Source organism: Parasteatoda tepidariorum, chromosome 3 (genome assembly GCF_043381705.1).
Source record: "Parasteatoda tepidariorum isolate YZ-2023 chromosome 3, CAS_Ptep_4.0, whole genome shotgun sequence".
NCBI classification, from domain to species: Eukaryota; Metazoa; Arthropoda; class Arachnida; order Araneae; family Theridiidae; genus Parasteatoda; species Parasteatoda tepidariorum.
Window position 1 is genome coordinate 27,774,348 of NC_092206.1, and position 23,121 is coordinate 27,797,468.

The 23,121-nt window shown below is 29.1% G+C and overlaps 1 protein-coding gene across 1 annotated transcript; it reads left to right on the forward strand.

Moving 5' to 3' along the window:
* Nucleotides 1-3,060: 3,060 nt before the first annotated feature.
* Nucleotides 3,061-22,430, forward strand: LOC107450116 (short-chain dehydrogenase/reductase family 9C member 7). The gene is made up of 5 exons (XM_043041770.2): nt 3,061-3,411; nt 10,105-10,323; nt 17,225-17,407; nt 18,988-19,120; nt 21,921-22,430. Exons 1-5 carry the CDS (start codon nt 3,207-3,209, stop codon nt 22,291-22,293), a joined length of 1,113 nt encoding a protein of 370 aa, XP_042897704.1. The 5' UTR covers nt 3,061-3,206; the 3' UTR covers nt 22,294-22,430.
* Nucleotides 22,431-23,121: the final 691 nt, after the last annotated feature.

The following is a 23,121-nucleotide window of genomic DNA, read 5'->3' on the forward strand; positions in this document are numbered from 1 at the left end:
TAAAAAAGCAATTAAACTGTTCTAACGAGTAATAAAAGGGAAATACTACTAAAATTTCACGAATATATCTATTTAGAAACATCGTTTTTTTTTTTTTTTTTTTTTTTTTTTTTTTTTTTTTTTTTTTTTTTTNTTTTTTTTTTTTTTTTTTTTTTTTTTTTTTTTTTTTTTTTTAGTTTAAGTCAATTATAAGGAGAGAAAAGTTATGCGTTGTGCATTAATGTTTAGGTCAAAATTTAAAGCAATTAGCCTATGCGATGCTTGAGGTGTTTAATTTTTTATACTGCTTTAATATTGATTTTATTCAAACATATTACTACTAAACTATTTTCAAGCATGGTACCTGCAGCCCAGGGCGTCTGTCAACTAAGATCTCATTAATGTTTGGAATTTTAAGATAAAAGACTCAAAAATAGGAATTTTTTTTTTTAATGAAATGGCAAAAAAACAAAACAAAAAAAAACAGGAGATTTCAGCATAGAATTTAGAAAACTATAGTATATTTAAAACAAGTACTAAAAGCTTTGCGATGATGATCACTTCTTGCTTATTAAATAATCCTAAGCTCATAGAGCATTAGGGCAGCAGAAAAACAACAGCATGGAGCAACAGAAAAACGAAACAGTAGAATTAGACAAGTTATCATAAAATATTTTGTTGAGACCATAGAGCTGGAATAACAGTAGAGCAAGCTCGCAGTTATATTTTCCAATCGCTCTTCGTCCCCTCTAGCTATCATATGCTCCATCTCTTTCGACGATTTTAACGAAAAAAGAAGAGCGTTTACCAAAAAAAGGAGCAATAGATTTGTAACTTATGACAGTTTGGTTACTATATGCAATAACTGAAAAAAAAAATTTTTTTTTTGTTTGACTTGCGTTTTTTTTTGTTATAACTTTAAAGATATTCAATAAAATTAAACAAAATTTTTATAGCAATTTTAAGTTAATTACAAAATTTCTGATTTAAAATTTGAAAAAAAAAATTCGTTTAAAACTGCCCAAGCTAAGCCAATTAAACTTATTAAAACTGCCAATTAAAGTAGCTTGTTTTATACTGCGCATGGCCGGGAAATTTAAAAAAAAAAAAATTCTTAATTTTGCAGTGAATTGTATTTGGCAACTAATGAAAAAAGTACGAATGGAATATTTTAAAAAATTAAAAAGTTTCATGTAATTTTCAAAGAAGTTTTCGTACTTTTAAAAAGAAAGCTCAAACAAAAGCATAAACGTATTTTTAAACATTGACGCATTAAACGATTTTCAAACAATTGTAATATGCGCCCAACAGTTTTGAATTTCACAATATTTCAAATTGATAATTAATAAGGTTAAAAAAAAAACACACTTAGTCAAAAGTTCTGAAAATATTAACGTTTTTTTTCCTTCCTTTTTTGAGGTAATAAAATATATACATTCAGCAAGTAAGTTTTTCTTTGTCATTGCGTTGTTTTAGTAGACGTAGACACAAAAAATTAACAATGATAATTAAGAAAAAAAAACATTTTGAGCGATACTTTTTTTTTGCCAGCTCTCTTTCTATTCTGACCATTGCGTCTTGTAGAACACTCTTTTTCTTTCTTCTTTTCTTTTTAATAAAGAGCGATTAAATTAATGCATGGTAGCTGGGCTCAATGTTTAATTCTGTAGAGTAATCTGGCTATATATACATTTCGTTTATACTTTATTTTTGATTTCGTTTATACTTTTATTCTTGAATGCTCGGCTTCAATTCAAAGAAAAATATGATATAAATTAATGCTTTTAATTTTTAATATTAAAAATATATGACCTAACATACTTTTTGTATTTGAATTATAATTTTTTTTGAATATCATAAGTAAGGCGGAGACCCGAATATTACAATAGATTTGGGGGGGGGGATATTACATATTGAAGAAGTCTGATCAAATACCATACCCCATGACGGTTCTGTACGTAGCCCAAAATTCATATCCCCCCCCCTCTTATCAAGCTATCGCAAGGGGAGCGATAGAGTACTTAAAATTATTCACAAGCGTCTTTTTCTTTGAAAAATGCTATTAATGAATGCTATCCTGAATATTCTAACAGGTATGAATTATTTCCAAAATTAACTCAAAAATCAATCTGATTATTACAATATTTTTATTCAAATGTTTCTTTTCTTTTTAAGAAAAAGATAAGTACCAACATTTAATTTATTTTTAAAATCTCAGCTCACAAGTCTTAGCACCAACCCTGTGTTCCACTACATACTTTAACCATAGTGTTTTAAAATATCTCGAACGGTGATCATATCCTATTATTCGATAGTTTAAACGAAGATTTTTAGGGTTTCCGTTCTTAATTGAACACAGTTCAATTTAGTTTCATTCAAAAATTCTAGCAGAAAGTTATAAACTTGTTCGATGTAGGATGTAAAATATCTTTGTCTATGATGGTTCAGAATTCGATGGATACGGAGGTAAACGTTATTGCTTCAAATTTTGACGAGGGTAAACTTTTCATGGACGGAGTTAAATGTAGTCTATGATGGTTCAGAATTAGATGGATACGGAGGTAAACGTTATTGTTTCAAATTTTGCCGAGGGTAAACTAGTTTTTCCTTGACAGAGTTAAATGTATTCTATATTTGAAATTTTATTTAATTTTTATATATTTTTTTTCTTGTTTTTCATTAATAATATATTTTCTAAGAAATAGTGATACTGAGATGTCGCTAACTGCAGCGGGCAGCGGCCTGGACGCTAACATCTTGGATATTTGGGATTGCTAGCTGAAATACCTTTTTTTTCGTTGCTATTTCTGTTATTAAAAAAGCAATAACAAATAACCTAAGAATAAATTCAAATACGAGACAATAATTGAATAAAATATATAAATATAGTGAAAAAGATATTGTTCCGACTGATACCACTTAATCAAAATAGATTTCTATGTTTATCAAAAGGCTGAAAACAATAGCTATCTGTATTTTGCTTTCAAGTACAACTTTAACACTCTAAAAAAATGATAATAGAAAAAAACGAAGAACAAAACACGCCTTTTTATTTCTTCCAATCGGATATCCAGGAAACGAGGCGACACTCATCACTTAGGGCTGCCAAAGCGTGAAAGTAAATATTTGAGTAAGAAATCGTCAATTTGGAAGTGTTTGATCTTACTCAAGAAGTGAGGTAATAAAAACGCGCGGCCTTCAAACATTCCTTAAAAAAAGTGAGCAATATGTTTCGTGCAGTTGGAATATTCTTTTTAATTTTGGCGCTTTTAATAAGCGTCGCTGGCCGAAATAAATACATTGATATCATGTTTGCCACTGTAGGATGGATCGTGGTGGTCATGTATACGGCAAATATAATCTCTAGGTGGATATTGTCTGTTCTACCTAAACGGGTAGTCTCATCTGAGAAAAAAGCTGTTCTAATAACAGGTAAGACACTGTAATGAAATAAGTTAAAAACCGAGCATAACTAGAAGAAATTCAAGTTTAATACATATTCGTGTAACATTCTAAGAAATTAATAGAATTTTTTTCTTCTTATAAATAAATAATTTTAACTAGCAAGTTATTAAACCTGAGAGAAAAGCTGTATTTGTTTGAAGTGGAGCATTTTGTGGACAAAAACCAGAAATGAGAATAACGAAGAAAAGGAAATTATTTGAATAGACGTTCTATTGAATTCTCGAAAATTTGTAGAATATCTGCTTCTTAAACAAGATATTGGATCTTTGTGAAAAGATGTGTCAGTTGTAGGTAAAACTTGTAAAGCTAAATTTAAACAAGAATTGCAAAAAAAAGAAAAAAAAAAAAATTCTTTCATAGAAATTTTAAAAGCATTTCTGATAATTAATGAACTGGTTTTTTATAGTTAGTTAATAATCTTCTTAAGCAAGTTATTGAATTTTAATGGAAAGCTATGATGATTAATAATAAACTTCATTAAATAAAAAGTAAGAAATGCGAAAATAAATTAATTTTAACAGAAAATTTTTAAGATTTCCAAAAATTAAAAAAAAAAAACATTTTTAATTAAGTAGTAGTATAACTAACTGAAGTGGTTGTATACTTGAAAAAAAGTGCAAATTCGATATTGAACATCCCGAAACTGATGAAATAATTTAAAACTAGAAATCAAAAAGTACGAAAATGAATTTTTTGCTGACATTTTTATATTTCAAAAATTAATTACATATCTTCGCTAAGAAAACTTATCTAACAATAAGTTTTCTTAACAGTTGTGGTACCTGAGAAAATATTGATTTGAGATAAAACTTATAGGAGAGATAAACTAAATGAAGATAACATTACAGAGAAATAAAATTTTGTCGCATATTCTTACTTAATTAATAATTTTCTAAGCAAGTAGTTTTTTCAGGGGTAAACAGTTAGCTCATTACATGCGAAACGTTAAGCAATCTATCACAGTTTTCAAAACACATAACTTTAATTTAGAAATTAATTTTTATATTAGATTTAAATTATTGTTAAATCAATGATTTAAATTAACTATCAATATTAATATTACTATAATAGGAATATTACTTAAATGAATTATTTTGTTAATTTTTAGTATTAATTTATAGAATCAAATTTTTAAGATTTTGCATTTATAAGACCCCACACCAAAATGAAAATCAGCCTATATGAAAATATTGCAAATGACGAAAAATAACTATATATTTTCCTAACCTTACTCATGTATTAGTTTTTGTCTATCTTTTTTTATTTAAGTTTTGTAATTCAAATTTTTCTATGCTTTTTTGTTTCGATAGATCTTAGTTTAAATGTTCCGCAAAATGAAGTGTTTCTGCAAAACGTATTAGAAAAAATAATAAAATTTCAAACAGAAGCAGACAACATACCATCTTGAATTACTCAATATTGCTCTCATCTGATTCCAAATACATTCTTTTTTGGGTCAGTTCAAGTTTTAAATAATATGCCAATTCCTCAGTACTTGAAAAGGAAAATACAGAGGGTGAACAAAATAATGGAAACACTTCTATACTAAAACATTTTTTCATGTTTCTACAGAAATGCTCGACAAATTTTTTTATAACTTCAGAAGTGTTTAGATCATGCTATTTCTCATACATATTAATGAAGTTTAAAGCTTTTATGGGATTGAGGAGCCGACAATAAGTTACAAACGGAAAATAATGTTTTTGAATACCGTATGCCAAAAAATGTGGCTATAGATTTGTAACTTATGACAGTTACCATACGGAATAATTACACAAAATTTCGTAAGCCTAGCTTAAATATTTATTATTAAATTTTACTGCATGGGAAAGTAAAGCCTTGATTCTTATGTAGCTTTTTTTTTACACCGAATCGAATGACACACAAAATTAAGTCGATAGAACTAATAGTCTTTAGAAGTTTCATTGAATTCATGAATTCAGCGTAAAAAATAATGCTCGAGAAACAATAATGCATTTGTCTGGATAGCTATGTCAGACGCATAAATGGACATGGTCAGACGCATAAATGGTATAAGCCCAGTAGCAGAAACCCACCAGCACGGCAGCGGGCGCTGCAGATTATTACAGCATCTGCAGGTTATTTTTTCACGCAAGTTTTCTTTTTATTCTTTAAAAAAAATTGGTGGTGGGGTAGCTAGGACTTCTTTTTAAAACATCTCTAGACTTGTTTCTGATAATAATTAAAAATCTGAAATGAGGGAAAACTGCATGCAAAGAACAATAATTAATTTTTTTGTGTTAGATTACAGGTTTAACTTTAGAGCATTTTTTCCTATTTTTAATATCATTGTATAAAATTCAATTTAAATTTAAACATAAAGTTATGATTCATAATTTTTAAGGTCCCTTATATTAGCAAATTCGGCTAAGCGTATGTAAGACTAAGTTGAATTTTCACAATTTCGTTGAATGCGTTGAAGTCGCTGGCAATATGGAAGATAGTGTGGAAGATTAACACCATAAATTCTGCTACCGGAGGTAAAAGTACAAAACTGTTCTATTTATGCATAATTTTTGAACTTTACCGATTTTGCTCTGGTCTCATTCGATTAAGCAGACGAAGTTAGAGAAAATATTGCTTCGCTTGTTTGACTGGACAAGTGAGGTATTATTTTCTTTAAATTTTTATTCCGTATTTCCGTGGGCAAAATAGGTAAAATTGTACTTTTTATAATTTGTACTTACTAAATTCCTTATAACTTCTAAACTATTTGTCGAATTGATTTAATTTGATATCATACGACTTAGCGCAAAAATACACGAGGACAAAATAATTGTTCACATACTAAGGTTGTAAGTTCTCCCTTTGGACCCCTTCTTTCCCTCAGTAATTGAAGGTGTTGGCTTAAACTCATTTTGGGAACTCAAGGTTTCCATATCGGGCCCAAGCGACAAATAGCAGTTTCCAGCTTCCCCCCAATTGTTCCCGAATTGAGTCTTTTTTTTTTCTTTCTGTGTCATGGAAACTGGCCTGAAAATGAAATTATGTCAGCTAAATTCTAGAAAAACGTAGCTCGTAAAACTTAATGAGCTTAAAATTTCAAAACCTTACTCATGAATAAACATATACAATTTTTTATGAAGGTCAAACTTAGGCATGAAGAAGAGATGTTTCCTTACTGTTTTAAAGCATCAGCATGCTGATGTGTGTGATCTACACAGCGTTTATTTTTAGTATTAAAATTGGAGTCAACATTTTCTGAGTTAATGAGTTGTATGCAAATAAAAGTGGCGGTGCTGTTGGTTTCGTAAGCACAGGAATATAATCGGACCTAAAAAAAAATAATAATTCGACTTGCAAATTTATAGCAGGCGAAACAGTACAAATTAATTACTAATGAAAAATCAACAGTGCTCTTAGTATAAGTAGTATTTTTTCTTTTTAATAAGTAAAAATGCTGCATATTATTTTCGTGGGTGAAATTATTAACTTCTTCATTGCTGTTCTAAAATTGAAAAAGTTGTTTTTAATTGAAACTATTATGGAAATTTCAATTTTGAAAATTAACTACATAATTTAAAGAAACTATAAACCAGCATTTAATATAAAGTGCCGAATGACTAATTTATACGATTCAAAACAAGAATACTATTTTTCTATTAATTTTTTTTATTATAATTTATTATCACTAATCGTTTATATAGTGGCGTTAATTTATTCTTTAATTACACTTTCTTTTTACTTAATTAGAATTATCTCAGAAAAATTTCAAATGGTCTAGGTGGTTTTGATTTTATTGAGGAAGCATCAATGTGCACCTTTATTTTGACTTTCCATAACTTATCCAAAATTTTACTGGAGTTTAACATGAGAACAGACATTAATTAAATGCACTAAACTTTTTTTTATAATTTAATTTCCTTTAGAGCTAAGGATGAAGAAAAAAAAAAGATACTATGACGGCTTGCGCGCACGAGAAGAGTCTTACAAACCATGTGAGAAATATGCACTTTTTAAGATCATACTAGTTAAATTTAAAAGTATATTTTAAGTTAAGAAAAACTGAATATTTTGGATTTTTCTTTAGAAAAATTATTTTGAACCATAAAATAATTTAAAATGTTTGTAAATATTTATCTACTTGTATGAACGTAAGCTATGCTTAAACCAATTATGAAGTTTCATCATAATAGGTTTATTAGAAGTCAAGAATTCCTACGCGCTGGGGAAAAAAGAAGAATTGAGAAAAACAGTTTTAAAGACAAAACTTAGAATAAATAACTTTAAGCAAAATATTTGAGTTTGCAAATGATTCCAATTTAGAAAATGGGTGTGTTATTTTTGTTTCCAGAGAGTGGGCTTCAGTATTTTTGCTGTAACTTTGGAAGTTTTTTAAGTATTATCTTGGTGTAAAATTAATTCAAATTACATGTATTTTTTTTCGAAGAAAAAAAAAATCGAAAATTTTGTTAGGAAATACCATTTAAACTCCTTAATATGTGTTAGAAAATAGTGTAGTCGTTGTGTAATAGATACAATATGTGTTATCTATTACATTATTTATTATTTAGATACAATATGTGTTATCTGTTACACAATGGCTATACAACGTGTAATAGATAACAATATGCGTTATGTAAAATTTGCTTAAAAAATTTAAAACATTTTTTATTGCTAATAATATATTATGGCATAGAGCAGGGGTGGTCAACCTGCGGCTCACGAGCCACATGCGGCTCTTTGAAGGATTATTTGTTGCTCTCGATAAATGTGCCCGAGTTCCCTTTTCATTTTTGTGCTATTATATTTTAATATTTTTCTGAGTCCATTTGAAATTAACATAATTCAAGGTGAGTTTTCCAATTTAATTATGACCCAAAAAGTATCTGAAGAATTAGAATTAAGAGAGATGTAAGACGATCAAGCTCTACAATTAAAATATAAGTCGACGTTGATTACTGAATTTTGGAAATTTGTACTAGAATTAAAAAAAGGCTGCTTGTCGAATTATTTCAATATTCAGAACAACTTACTTATGTGAATCATTTTATTTCGCTTTAAAATTCATGAAATCCAAACACCGTTCACTATTAACTAACCAGCATCTCAAAGAATTACTGAGAAGTACTGTCACCAATTTTTCACTAAATTTTAATGAAATATCAAGAGAAGTAAAATATAAGTGTTTAATTTTAAATATTTAAATATACACATATTTTGTATTATTATTTATGTGTTTTCAATAAATATAATTTCTGTAAAAAAAAATTATATATTTTTTGTATACCTTTTAAATACGTATTTAATTGTGGCTCGGAAAAAATTTCAAATTTTGAAAAATAGCTCTACTATTAAGGAGCTTGGCCACCCCTGGCATAGAGGATGGCTGGATAACTTAAACATTGGATTACAGTCAATAAATCTTATAATATTTCTGTACAAAATCTTAAAACATTGATTTATTTACAAAACATAGATCTATGCAATAAGTTTTAAAAGAAAACTATTATTAGACAGTAAAAAAAGGGAATTTTTTTATCTCATTAAAACACTTGCATGACAGGTGACAGAAACGATTGATAAAAGTTTTAAGAGGTGCTTTTCTGAGTATGAAGCATATAAGAATGACAGACGGTGATAAAATCTTTTAAATGAGATTATATTTGCATCTTATCAGATAAACGTTACTTCGTGAAGCAGACAGATGCATTTTTCATTCAATTAAATGTATTTCATTATTTTTAGATGCATTGAAAAACTTATTTAATTTATCATCTTCATAGTTTATAATTTTCCACTTTTGACAGTGACTTTAACTACGAAAAAACTATTTAAAACCGTGCTAGTCAATACTATTAGTTTTAGTAATGTTAAGAGTTTAATATTGACACAACACGTAGTTTTTTTTTTAAATATACGTAGTTTAACTTAATAGTTTTTAAATTTTATGTATCATTAAACTGTGGAAAACTGGTTTGACTCGAGTCTTATTTTAATTGTTATACATGCATTTGATGAAAAAATTTGATAAGGAGAAACTTTTCTTATTTATACAAATGTCGTAAATACATTTCTAATCGTTATTGGGGACAAAATGATATAAAAACTACTTTAGAAATACGTAACAAAGTTTTGAAATATCAATCTCCTTGTGTATTGAGAAATTAATATATTTGTTGATGCAATAATATTTGAATGCATAACTATGTAATTGATATTTTTGTTGATACAATAATATTTGAATGCATAACTATGCGTACAAACACTAGATTCTATTTGCAAAATTGATTGAGACACTTGAAACTTTTAAGTAACGCATCCAAAAAAAGTTGGACTATTTTTTTAAATTGAGTCTTTAAAGCTCAAGTTTAAATTCTTGTTTAATTCCTCTGAAATTTAATTTTTCGAGAGGATTTTTGATTTAAAATTTTTACACAGCTTGCTGAAAAATTACCTTTTTCTAGCTTGTCTTACTCGTTCCTTTCTTATGTCACAAGCCTCCTACTAGGACAAAGGGGGGGGATAAACTTTAGTATTATAAAGAAAGTATTTTTTCGAAAAATAAAATGAACATGCATAATTTAAACCTTCTGTTCACCCTCCATTCATCATTCAAGAAACATTTTTCACATTTTGTACAATTTTATCTAAAATATCTCGTTATAATTTACTTAGTTTTGTTTATTGATCACTAAGGTTGTGACACTGGGTTTGGATTAGACTTAGCAAAGCGTTTGATCAGCAAAGGCTTCACAGTGTATTCTTGTTGTTTGTCTTTGGAAAGTGAAGGCGCACGTGAGTTGCTTCAGATCAAAGAATCATCAGATCTCGTAAGAATTCATCAGTTGGATGTCACAAAGTATAAGCAAATACATGATGTTTGCAGAGAAGTGGAAGCTGACTTAGGAGATAATGGTGAGTAGTGTAAGTTTATTTGACTTCTAAAATAATGTTCACTCAAAATTTTAAATTTTTAGCTGCATAACGAAAGTAAAATAAAAGTGTTATTTTCGTTAAATGTTTATAAGAATTCTTTTTGTTTATTTAAGATATTATCAATAGTTTTTATAAAAATAAAAATAGTTAACCAAGACAAGTCTCAAAGGTTTTTTTTACTAAATTAATTCAAAATATCATGAATTTGAAAAACTTGAGACATTAAATTATCTTCAATTATCTAAGTTTATGTGACTTCAAGAGAAATATTAATTTAAATTACAACAAAATTTTAAAAATGCGCTGTTCCTGGTTATGTATATAAGGATTAATTTTGTTAGTTTGTATTCATAAAACTGGAAATGGTTGACCAAAGCAAACCTCAAAGGATTCTTTTTGTTAAATTAATTTAAAATATCTTTAATTTAAAAAAAGTCATTGTCATTGCATTTTATATTTATATTTTGAATTCTTGAAAATGTATAAACAGAAATAGTCAAATTTTTTTTTACGTAATCTTTATCAAAATCTAACGAATGATTATTGAGATGAAACTAAATGACACTTTCAGTAATTATTATAATTAGTTTTTAGCCCTTTTAGTTGCCTTAAAGCCCTTTCGTTGACTTCAGGAATTTGTTTTTCATACTTTAAACCCAGATTTAACTGTGAGAAAATGTATTAATGCTTCATCAGATTTTCATAAAATTGTCGTTTTTTTGGCGTAAGCTCTAACTGAGTAATCCTTGATGTAAGTATATTTGTATTTTTCTTTTAATAAAGATTTTTAAAGTATCTAAAGTGAATGTGGAACATCTGCACATTTTATTCCTATCCATCAATAAATTTCATAATTATTATTTATTTACTGACGTACTAAACCTTTATTTTCAATATTATCTGCTTTCTATTAAATATAGAAACCCAAAAAGATTAAAATCTAGGTTATCCCAACACTTCGCATTTGATTATTATCTTTTGAAAGTGATGAAATTATCAATTTAGTGGAATAAAAAGAAGTACAGAGATTTCAGTTATTTCCTTCTTCAGAGTTTTCCTATCAGCATCCTTTAATGTTTCCTTTTCCCTTCATTTAAATGTAACCATTTGACATGATTATCAGCATCGGGGATAAACAAAGAAATAATATCTTATCTTATCAATATCTGTGCTAACATTGTTTCACCTAGTCCTAAACAGTTTCAGAATGAACAATATGCAAATAACAATTATTATTATTATTATTTCGCAAAGTTATTATAATTTATTATTATTATAATAATAATAATAACAATTATTATTATTATTATTATATTTATTCGCAAAGTACAATGGTTTACAAATTTTAGAATTACTTTATTATGGAATTAACAAATTAACATGCATTGACTTAAATCGATAATATTTAAAGGTAAAACTTTCGTTTATAGTTGAAAGCTGATAAAAAAATAACAGAGTTGAAAGCTGGTGAGTTTGGAATGGTTTTAATAGAATATCTCATTGAAATTTTTAATAAATAATGAAACCTCAATAATTTTATGTTGGTGTTAGTGAGGGGTTTCTCTTCTGATGGTCGCTGATATTTTTATTACAATATAAAATGTTTCGTACTTGCTTAGCTCTGAAATGTGAGCTTAGACAGTGAAAAGAGTTTGGTAAAATTTACTGTGTTTTCGGCTCTATGGGAATACCAAAAAGCTCGGTAATTTTTACCTCACCACTTTGTTAGTGATTTTGGTAAAATTAACAATAAATTATGGCTTTATAATGTATGATAAAATTTGGTAAATGTGGCAAAATTTGATAATTTTATCATGATATCTTAGAGCATGGCATAAAAATCATTTATTCCATAAAATTTACTTATCATTTTCGAATTTTTTAGTAACTGTTCGGTAATTAGAACTATAATCTTGAATACCAGAATTACCAGTAAACCGTTACCATGTGAGCAAAAAATTAAAACATGAATCATTAAAATACTGTATATTTTGGTTTTAACCAGAGATAATTTTTTTAAAATCAAAAATGTGTACTGTAAGGTAGTTTTACCAGAATTTTTTTCTCCACGTACTTTCTGAGTATAAACATATTTGAAATTATGATATTGGTCCAGTTTAAGAGACGAGACGTACCGAATTAGGCGATTTTCTTCTATTACATATGAACTGTCAATATATAAGCAAAATTTACTCCTTTAGAAAATTTGCGTAACTAATTATTATGAAAAATCAGGGTTAATTTGGATTGTCGCTCTATCCTTCTCTCTCTTACACCAGCCCTTGCATATTGACCTATCTTATGAAAGGGCAATTCATTCTTGAAAGTTATTATTTCAGTTATTTAGGTGTAACCTTCTACTGGAAATTATTCTGGAGGGCTCATGCAAAGTGCACAGTAAATTATCTCACGTAGAATAACACTTTTGAAACGGCTGTCTGCTGCTCAAGATGGGGTTGTTCTGACGATTAAGTTTTCTAAATCTAACTTACAAGTTATTCATTGAGCCTTGAGCCTATTTTAAATTATTGTTGTGAGCCTTTCATTACAACATCTTGTTCTGGTGTTGAATTGCTAGATAAAGTCTAAAATCAGGCTCTGCGTATCATTACGTGGCAGTAAAATCAACAGAAATTGACAAAATGCTGACGACAACTGAGAACAAAAAATTGATGAACATATTTCGGGAGAAAGCCCTACTATTTTTTGAAAGAATTATACGTTGTCTCTCTCGTTTTAAATAACACTGCTTGGTTTCAAAGAGACGTTTGAAGACTCGACGTGGTTTTGTACACATTGTTCTGAAACTAAAGGAACACTTTGATTTAAATTTCGGTTTTGAACCTCTGACCCTGCTACCAGATTCAACCATGGATGAGAGTTTTCAGATTCGAACTGAGCTACCACCCGGGTTATATGTAAAAAGACGCACGACACTTCGAATTTGTGAGCAACTGCTCCAGAAACTGCAATTACCCTGACTAGATACACATCTATACCAATGAATCTCTATTTAAGGACACAGCCATCACAGGGGCAGGAGTATATAGCTACCTGTTCTCTGTTTATGACCAAGAAGGAAAAGGTACGACTGTTTTCGATGGTGGAGTTGCTGCGATTTGTGTGGCTCTGTCATAGTTGTATTGCCACTTGAAGAGTTTCGCAAAAGCTTTTTATCTTTGATTCCGTGATTCTCGCAATGGATTCTAATACGATCCCTACTTCCTCCGACATCTTTGAATTCAATAAGTTCCTGCTGTGACTAGACTGTGTAACTGCTGGGAGTGAATGATCGTAGTGTATCCAATGACATTGCGGTGCTGCTGTTAGCTTACAGACTATCTAGTAAAACAGGATGATTTTATCCCACTAACTTTAAAGAATGCTGCCCCTTTTGACAACGTTAAGCTACTTATTTCTTTCTTTATTTTTTTATAACCGTCGTTGAACAGCATGCCTAATTTTTTAGGTTTACGACTACTAATGTTCAACTTCATGGCCTTGTAATTTTGTACCCAATCCAGAAGACAAGGGAACTCCTGGATCAAGTATTGGGAGAAATCTGCCTTCATGGAAGACTTTTTGATTGAACTAATCCACATTTGCGTTACATGGAGAGGAAAACCATGAAAACCTCCCACTGTTAGCCCGACAGCATGGGGACTCTAACCCATGATCTGTGTACCGTTGAGCATATTTCACGTCAGCACTGTGGTCGGTGCGAGTTGGGGGTGGAATTCTTACCGACCAGCCATTGCTGGGATTCGAGCCCGGTTCACCTCATTGGAAGGCGAACATTCCATCCCCTAAGTCCCTCAAGCTTCTTATTTAGAAAATGAATGAGCTTTGTCTTAAACCAATACTCGGTTAATAATTCTGATAAGGTCTGGTGGAATAATCCCAAAGTGGACTAGACGCAGGACCGTTGCCGAGTTTTGCTTGGCTGTAACATAACTGTCTTGGACACAACTGTCTCCTTAAGCATCTTTAACGTATTATTATTGACCCGCCCTGCGAGCTTAGGATGATGAGCGCGATGAGATCGCAAACCATCTTCGCCGCTGTTCAGCAATAAATGACACCTCTTTGTGTGACTGTTTCTGACGTGCTCGGGGCATTCTTGGTTCATAGACATTTCTGCAATCACGTCTCTTTCTTTCTTTTTTTCTTTCATGTCATTTTTCGATTGCTTTCTTTTTGCGATGAAATGGTCTTTTGTAACCTTGCTCATTGGAAATTTTTTTTTATAATTAGTGCGTATACTACAGGTATTGAAATATGTCAAATTTTGGTTTTAAAAAAAAGGAAAGGCAATTTGTAACAGGATGTTTCTCTTTCTCGAATTTATTTTAATTTTTAGATCACAAAATAGAATTTCGAGTCGAGTAAAATGAATATTTTCGACACCTCTGTCTTTTTGCCTTTAATCAAGATTCTATTGCCGCAAAAGCTGACATTTGTGCTGTGTATGGTAAGGCTGCTATAGCTGAAAGAAAAGCTCGAGATAGTTACGTCAAGTTTAAAAATGGAAATTTTATCTTTAAAGATACATCTCGCTCTGGCCGCTCATTTGATTTCAATGAAGAACGATTAAACCAACTTCCCCGGGAAAATTTGCATCAAACGACAATGATACTGGCAAAGATAATGAAATGCTCCACACTTTAAATTTTCAAAAATCTGAAAGGAAGAAAAAGGAAAGGCAGCGGAAACTTAGTTGCTAGTCCAATAATAAAAAATAAATAAAATTATTATTATTATTTTTTAATAAAAAGGAACTAATTTTTTTTCTTTTAATAAAAGATTTCTTTATGATTTCTCCATTTCTTACAATGCATACTAATATGTATCAGTGTTTGAAAAAATGTTATCTCATTACAACAACGTAATTTTAATTAATAACCTAGATGTACGTGTTGACATTTTCTACTTACACGAGCACACAAATGTTATGACATATGAGAACATGAGAGTAAAGTTGTTTATTGTGGACATTAATCTTCGCCTCCCTTTCTATCAAAGCGCGCTTTATAACTGTCTCCCTTTTTTTGAAATAGGCAGTTCTAGAAGAATATTATGATTAAAAATTCCTAAGTTTTTCCTACGTCTTAATTTGAGTTAGCCTAAGGTTCAAATGAACCATTTTTAATTCGTCTTTGGTACATGTTATCACTCGTTTTCTTTTTTTAGACATTCATTACTTTATTTGGATTTTTTTACTGTATTTCTTTGCTGACTCAATTGTCAAACTGTCCTCTTCTTCATGGATGCTAACTACTAATAAATATATTTTTTCTTCCATTTCCTTTCCTTCCCAACTAAGTGTTTGTAATTCCATTTATATTTTAAATAAATAAATAAAAAATTTTTTAAGTAATCATGTAATTAAAATATCTTGTAATTAATTTTCACATTTTACTGATTCCGATTTCTCTAATTTGTTTCAAATAAATAAACTTCCAACAATAGCAGGCAGAAGGCATTTTTGCTAAAAATTTTATATTACTTAATATTATCCATATTTTATTAGGTATTCCCTATTGAACTTTAAAGGTTACTCTCAGTATCCTTTATCATGTAGTATTCCTTACTCAGAAATTAAACTTTTTTAAATATTAATACTTATCTATCACTTGCTTCATGAATTTTAACTTTTTATGTAAAAGGTAAATTAAGGTTTGGTTATTTTCTTTAAATTTTCGATAATGCTTGTTGATTTAGCTGTTTAGAGTACTCCAATTACAACGGGTTAATATTTATCAAGAAAATTAATCATGTTAAAAACATTTCGACGCATTTGAATTGATAAAAGTATAAAACAATGCAATTTATTACTATATCAAGTAAAAATTTGTTCAACTATCTAATTTAGGGGTACTATATTTCAATTTTTCTAAATTTAAGCCTCATTTTAAACTTTTTCTGTTTAAGGATTTTATTAAAGTGTAAATAAAAAATTACACAGACAAAAAATTCTAATTGTATTTTAATTCAAAATACTATCCACTAAAAAATTCAAAAGATAAATCCTTATAAGTAGGTCAATTAAATCTGCATACTGGACCTGTTCAACCGAAATGACTATGAACCACAAAGGGTTAATAACTTTGAAAACGTTTTTATTGTTTTTAATGTATTAAAAACAAATAAATAAAATAGAACATAACATTGTCTTTAAGTCAATGCTTTAAGTTAAGTTATAATTTTGCAAAAACTCACTGATCAAAATTTCTTTGTGTTGAAATTATTCGAACTTTAAACGATATATATGATTCACGATAATACCAGGGCACAAATTGTGACCTCAGTTCAGGACCACGTGAATCCTAGAGTGTCAAAGCTCTCTTAGTTGAGAAACAAAGTGATTTGCTCATTATAAAAAGTTTCGCAGATTGTTCGATATTTTACTTATTTTTATTTCGTCTTTATTGTGTTCCAATGGTGTATTTTATGCATTTAAAAATAAAACACGACTATATACCAACTACAAGATAAGCCCTGATCTTCAGAAAAGCAACTCGATTGAGAATTCATATTGTTTTTGCCAATCTATAGTTTATTTTTTGTAAATTTGTCTCTGTTTAGTAGAGACAACTTTGTTTTACTTTGTTTGACACTTTCAATAGTGTCGATCATGTTCTTGCAATTGAATTGTGTTATGAACAATAGCTATAAATATAGAATTTGTTCTTATAGTTATTGTTTATATTACTGCAAAGATAAAAATCTAGACAGTAAGAAATATATTTCGGTATTTTGATATAACGTAAGATATTATTAGATGAAGTTGTTGTTATAGTAAAGATAAATATTAATTTCTATATAAATGTTATAACCTCTATACTAATTGAACTTAACCAAAACTCTCTGCATTTTCTAGATCTTTGGTGCATTGTAAATAATGCAGGAGTGGCCATCTTTTCAGAGTTGGAATGGTGCAGTATGTCTGTTATCGAACATATGTTCAATGTTAATGTTTTGGGGGCTGTTCGTGTTACCAAAGCTTTTCTACCGCTTTTGAGAGCTGCAAAGGGACGTGTTGTAGTTGTAGCTAGTGTTGCAGGTATAAAAATAAATATAATTTTTAGTTTTATAAATAAATTATTAGAACTGATTGTCTTAATGTATCATGTGTGAACATAACATTTGCGATCGTAACATTTAGGACAGGAAACCACTATAGAAATTTTCTATTTAGCACTGTTAAAAAGATACATTTTTTTTCTCAATTGTTAATGTCACCGAAAATCGGAAAGCTTATTAGATTGCACAATTGTAGATCTCGTTGCACTTGAATTGCGTTTATAGTTATCGGATGATCCCAAAGCAAACCCTGATAGATAAAACATTTTTCATTCATCACCACTTTATTCAACTACAGCCGAACAGTTTTCCCATATTTCTTACAGAAACTTTTTTTATAAAATTTAGTTTCAAAATTTCTAAAAATAAATACTTGTTTTTAGTTATATAAGCGCGCAATAAATTTCTTTAAAGCAATAAATAGCTTGTAAAATATTTACTCGATAGAAAATTATATGATTCTTATAATATCCTGCATAAATGTTAAAATACTCAGCTAGGTAGCTGGAACCGGCTGGATTACTAATCCAAATTTTACCGGGAACTGGCCGGGTAAGAGAGTCAATTTTCACCGGATACCCAGACCCGGTACATTTCTAAAATATAATGAACATTAGCAGAAAAACACTTTTTTTTAGCATACGAGTGTAATTTGCATAGAATTATTATACATTATAAAAGGTTCATTTACATGATTTATAGCAATTGTTTATCGTTTTAATTGAACTCTAAAAGAATTATTTACTGATTTTCTATTTAAGCATAGAATGATAAAATCTTTTATCTCTTAAAAAACCTTATTCGCATGTAAGTAAAGTGATTCCAAGTACTAGTAGGTATTTATCTCCTCTTTTTTTTTTTTTTTTTAGTATAACCTTCTTAAACAGAACGTGTACTGAGCATGAATAAAAATATGGAGTGTGAAATATTATACACCTTGTATCTTATATTATTACAATAAAATGTTTCGCTTTTTTAAAATGTTTTATTTCAGCTTCATTATTTTGAACGCTTAGTATTGTTCCCCATTCACGCTATTCAGTCATTTTGGGGTTATTTCACGAATTTTGATTGCAAAGTTTTATTTTTTGTTTGACTTAATATCATGCAACAAACTGATTATCAATGAACTAGAACTTTTCCTCTTTTAAGCAGTTTGACAAACAGGTGTCTTTTTTCTGAGTTGTATTAACTTAAAATATCTAGGATATGAAAGACCCATTTAAATAATCTAAACATAGATTAATAAAACATAGTAATCTGTTGAAAAATGTGTGCAACTATTTGGTTAGTTTAATTTATATCATGTGAGTTAAATTAATCTCAGCATATTATTTTGAAATTTCTTTACAGAAGCAAAACCTTTTTCGTGTCTAAAAATGCATTATATTTGAATACAATATAAACATTTTCAGCTATTATCCCATTGTTTGGCAAAATGCGTCAGAAAATATTAAAAAGGATGTATTCTCAACTTGTTCAGAATGATCCATTCGTTTTATTTACGTAATCATTTTATTTGACGTAAAAGTAATTCAAGTATTTTTATGTTGTTGCTAGGTCACATTACTTATCCCGGATTTTTATCCTATTCTATGACGAAACACGCTTTGGTTTCTTTTGCTGATGGATTGCGCAGAGAAATGCTGAAATGGGGAGTAAAAGTCGCTTTAGTGGAACCTTCCATGTATAAGTAAGATATTAAGGGAAAATAGTTTTGAAATAAATTTAATAAGATTTATTTGTATTTTTACTCCACAATTTATATTATTATTATAAAAGTAATTTAATTTTGCGAGAGAGGAACCTGAAATATTCACATGTAAATCAAGATGATTAAAGAAACATTAAAAATGCTATTGAAAAATTAAATATCTAAAACTCTTTTTTTTGTCTTATTTTGCTTTAGTTGCGCAAACATAAAGAATCGCAGAAATTTCGCCACAAGCGCAATGACACTTAAAATAAAGTATGTATGTAAAGTTGTAAGTATTAAGTCAATAATTTAAAAAGTACTAATAATTTAATCATTTACATTTATTATTATTATGCATATTATTTAACATTTTATTTTAAATAATATGCTTTTTTTTTAAATGTCCTATAAATTAGTTAATAAATTTAAAGGAAAACTTTCGCGATTAAAAAATGTGTTAAGGTACTAAAACAGTCCGTTAAGGGAAAAAAAATATAAATAAATAAATAAAGGACAAACCTGAATGACTTCTGATCTAATGATTCTTGAATAACTTTTGATCCAATAATCGATATTCACCTTTTTAGGGCACAAACTTAATTGTCCGAGGGATCGATCTCAAATAAGCTAATTAATTACTGCAGACGATATTTTAAGTTATGAAATCTGGCAAAAAAATGTACTTTCTCTGAATAAGCATAACTTTTTTTTCACAGCTTCGGATTTCTGACTCCCCAAATATAGGCGGTAGCCGCAATCTGGGAAGTATGGTCCCCATAGTTAAATCAGAAAAGCGATAAAAATTTGGACCCTTTAATGTTAAAAATTTTTCCGCACAATTATAAAATTCATTTTTCTAAAGATAATTCCATGAAAGAAAGAAATTTTTGTAAAAAATTATTATTGTTTATTTAATAATAGTCGAAAAATTTTTAATTGCAAGGTGTACAATTTTTTAAGCCACTTTAAAGTAGTATGTAATTTTACATAGCAAAATTCAAAATTTGGGTGAAATCGGCTGAATAGTTCCTGAGAAATCAAATTTTAAAGAATCGAATATTTAAAATTTGATTTCTCAGGAACTATTCAGCCGATTTCGTATATTGCAATGTAAAAATTACGGACTTTAAAATGACGCAAAACATTGTATACCTTCGTGATTATTATTTAATTATTATTAAACAAAATAATAAATATTGTAATTATCTTTGGAAAAACAAATTTTATAATTGTTTGAAAAATTCTTAAATTCCCTTAAAACAATCTCGAGATATGGAGAAATACGAAAAAAGTAAAATTGATATTAAGGGGCTTAACTTTGGATTACTCTCTTGACCAAAGTATGGGGACCATATTTCCCAGACTCCCTATACTTTGGGGGTCAGAAATCTGAATCCGTTGAAAAAAGGGCACGTTTATTTAGAGAAAGTATGTTTTTGTGTCTGATTTTGTAACTTAAAACATTGTCTGCACTAATTAATTAGCATATTTGAGCATACACTCTACCTCGAACCATTAAGTTTAAATCTTAGAACTTGAAGATCAGATCATTAAAACAAAAGTTATTCAGGGAGGTTGGTTTTCTTCTTTGCACTGTGAATATTTTCTTAGCACCTGAAATAATTTACGATTTGATTTCAATATTTTAACTTCTCTCTAATTTTCTTGTTTTAAATTTATTTCTGTATAGAATATAATGTATTTTTGTATGTTTAACATGTACCAGCAATCCTTTCAAATTATATAAATTACACATAATTTAAAATTACACTTTGCGATTCTTATTTACGTGATTTAAGATGGCGCATTGTATTTCATATTTCTACAATTTTATATCAAATATCGCGTTTCATATTCTCGTAATTAAAATTATTAATTGGAATTCGTATTATCTCGTTTTTAAAATCAAAAATCGATATTCCTATTCAATCGATATTTCTATCAAAATCAAACAGCAAGATTTCTATTCATGTGATTTTAAAATCAAATATCGAGATTCGTATACAAGTAATTTTAAAATCACGCATCAAGTTTCGTAGTAACACGATTTCAAAATTAAAAATCGAGATTCGCATTCGCGTGATTTAAAAATCACTCATTGAGATTAATATTCCTGCAATTTAAATAAAGTAAACAAAATCTCACATCGATATTTTTATTAAAACGCTGAGCATTCTTTGGGTAAATGCTTCCTACATACACTTTTTCTTGCTCAAATTTCCGGTACTTTTTCAATTTTTTAAAAAGTGTTTTTGCACATAACATGTTCGAATTTCTATTTTCAGCCTTTTTGGTTTTTAACCAAACTCATCCCTGTGGTATGAATTAATATAGAGTTTTATAAAAGCTAAACTTTCTAAAAAGAACCAGACAAAAAAATAAGGAGAAAATTAAAAAAAAAAAAAAAAAACGGTNGAAAACAAAAAAAAAAAAAAAAAACGTGATTTTCAAGCAAATTTTGCCAAAATAAGATGGCGATGAAAGGGTTCAAACTAGTGAAAGAGTCAATGCTCACAGGAAGTTTTTTTAAATTGAGATTTTGTGTTCACAGGAAATTTTTCGTTTTATCGAATGCACTGGGCGCTCGCTGTTTGCGTTTAGGTAAATTTAAAAAAAATATCACCTTATTGCTACAACTTAAATATTTTAAGGAGATGAAAAGGTATACAAACACAATACCAACAAACAATATTTTGTTTGTAGGTACCGAACTTACTAATAACCTTCTTCTGTAACTAATTTATTTGAAAGTCATATTTGCCATATTCAATTGTAGCTAATAAAATCAATTTTATAGAACCAGGATTTCCAGAAGTGATGTCCTTACAGGAGCCTTAGATAATTCTTGGGAGAAAACTCCAGATGCTATTAAAGAAGCTTACGGATTTCCTTATTATGAAGATTTTAAGGGTCGGATGCAAAAAATGGCCTTGCATGCTAGGCCTTACCTCGGAGAAGTGGTAGATAGCATGGAACAAGCTGTGACTGACATGAGCCCAAGTATCGTCTACCGTTGTTCTGGACCAACTGACAAAGTCCGTGTATGGATTATGTCTTTGCTTCCCATTAGATTGTTGGATATGCTAATATGCCATGTCATACAGCCCAGCCATCGACAACTATCTGGTACAAGAAGTACGAAATCATCAACATCATCTTCATCATCATGAAATACTATTGATGCAAATTAGTGCTCGTTATTTTACCTCTCATGTGAGATAGCACAAGATTAATTACTTTAAAAATAATTTATTAACTACCCCCGAAGATACATCAAAGAGTATAAATAATCTTGTGTTTTTGCAGAAGGGAGCTAAAAAAATATTTTTGCTGTCATCACCTTTTGCTTTATTGGAGAGACCTTTTGCTTTATTGGAAAGCCCTCCTTTGCACTATTCAATTAAGAAAAGTACAAAAAAAGGGGTCAGGCTTTGGCATGCATTATGAAATCTTACTTGTTAACGAAGAATAACTTGCCGTAGTCTGTTCTCTGTTGTCGTAAGAAGACCATCAGTTTACCCATTTTTACGAAATATGTTTGCTTTATGCACACTAAGAAAAAAAAACAACAACTCGATATCTGGTAGCCTTACGTCTTGTATTACTAGTTTTACGTTTTGTAATGGATAATAGTTAGCAACAAAACATGCACTTTGTGTTGAAGAAAACGTTCATGTGATTTTTTTCACTCTGACATACTCTACTGAATGGGAAAACGATGTATAGTTCGTTCACCAGGAGTTGGCACTTGGCTCCGCCTTCATCACGTGGTATCCGACGATAATACTTCGCTATTTTTGGGAGAAGAATGTGAACAATCTTGTACAAGGTTGCTATTTGCCGATCGAATAACAAAAATATTTATTTTGCTATCTTTATCTGCATTTTTTTAACATTAAATATTTCATAAATTTGATGATATTTCCCTCTTTTGAGTGAATATTTTGTCCTTTTTGCGACATTTTGCTGCAATATATTTAATTAAGTAGAGTGACTAA

Excerpts from the sequence above, each read along its gene's own strand:
- LOC107450116 (XM_043041770.2), top strand. The coding sequence starts at position 3,207 with ATGTTTCGTGCAGTTGGAATATTCTTTTTAATTTTGGCGCTTTTAATA. Across the intron at positions 3,412-10,104 it reads AAAAGCTGTTCTAATAACAG|GTTGTGACACTGGGTTTGGA; the intron begins GTAAGACACTGT and ends TTGATCACTAAG. Across the intron at positions 19,121-21,920 it reads GTGGAACCTTCCATGTATAA|AACCAGGATTTCCAGAAGTG; the intron begins GTAAGATATTAA and ends TCAATTTTATAG.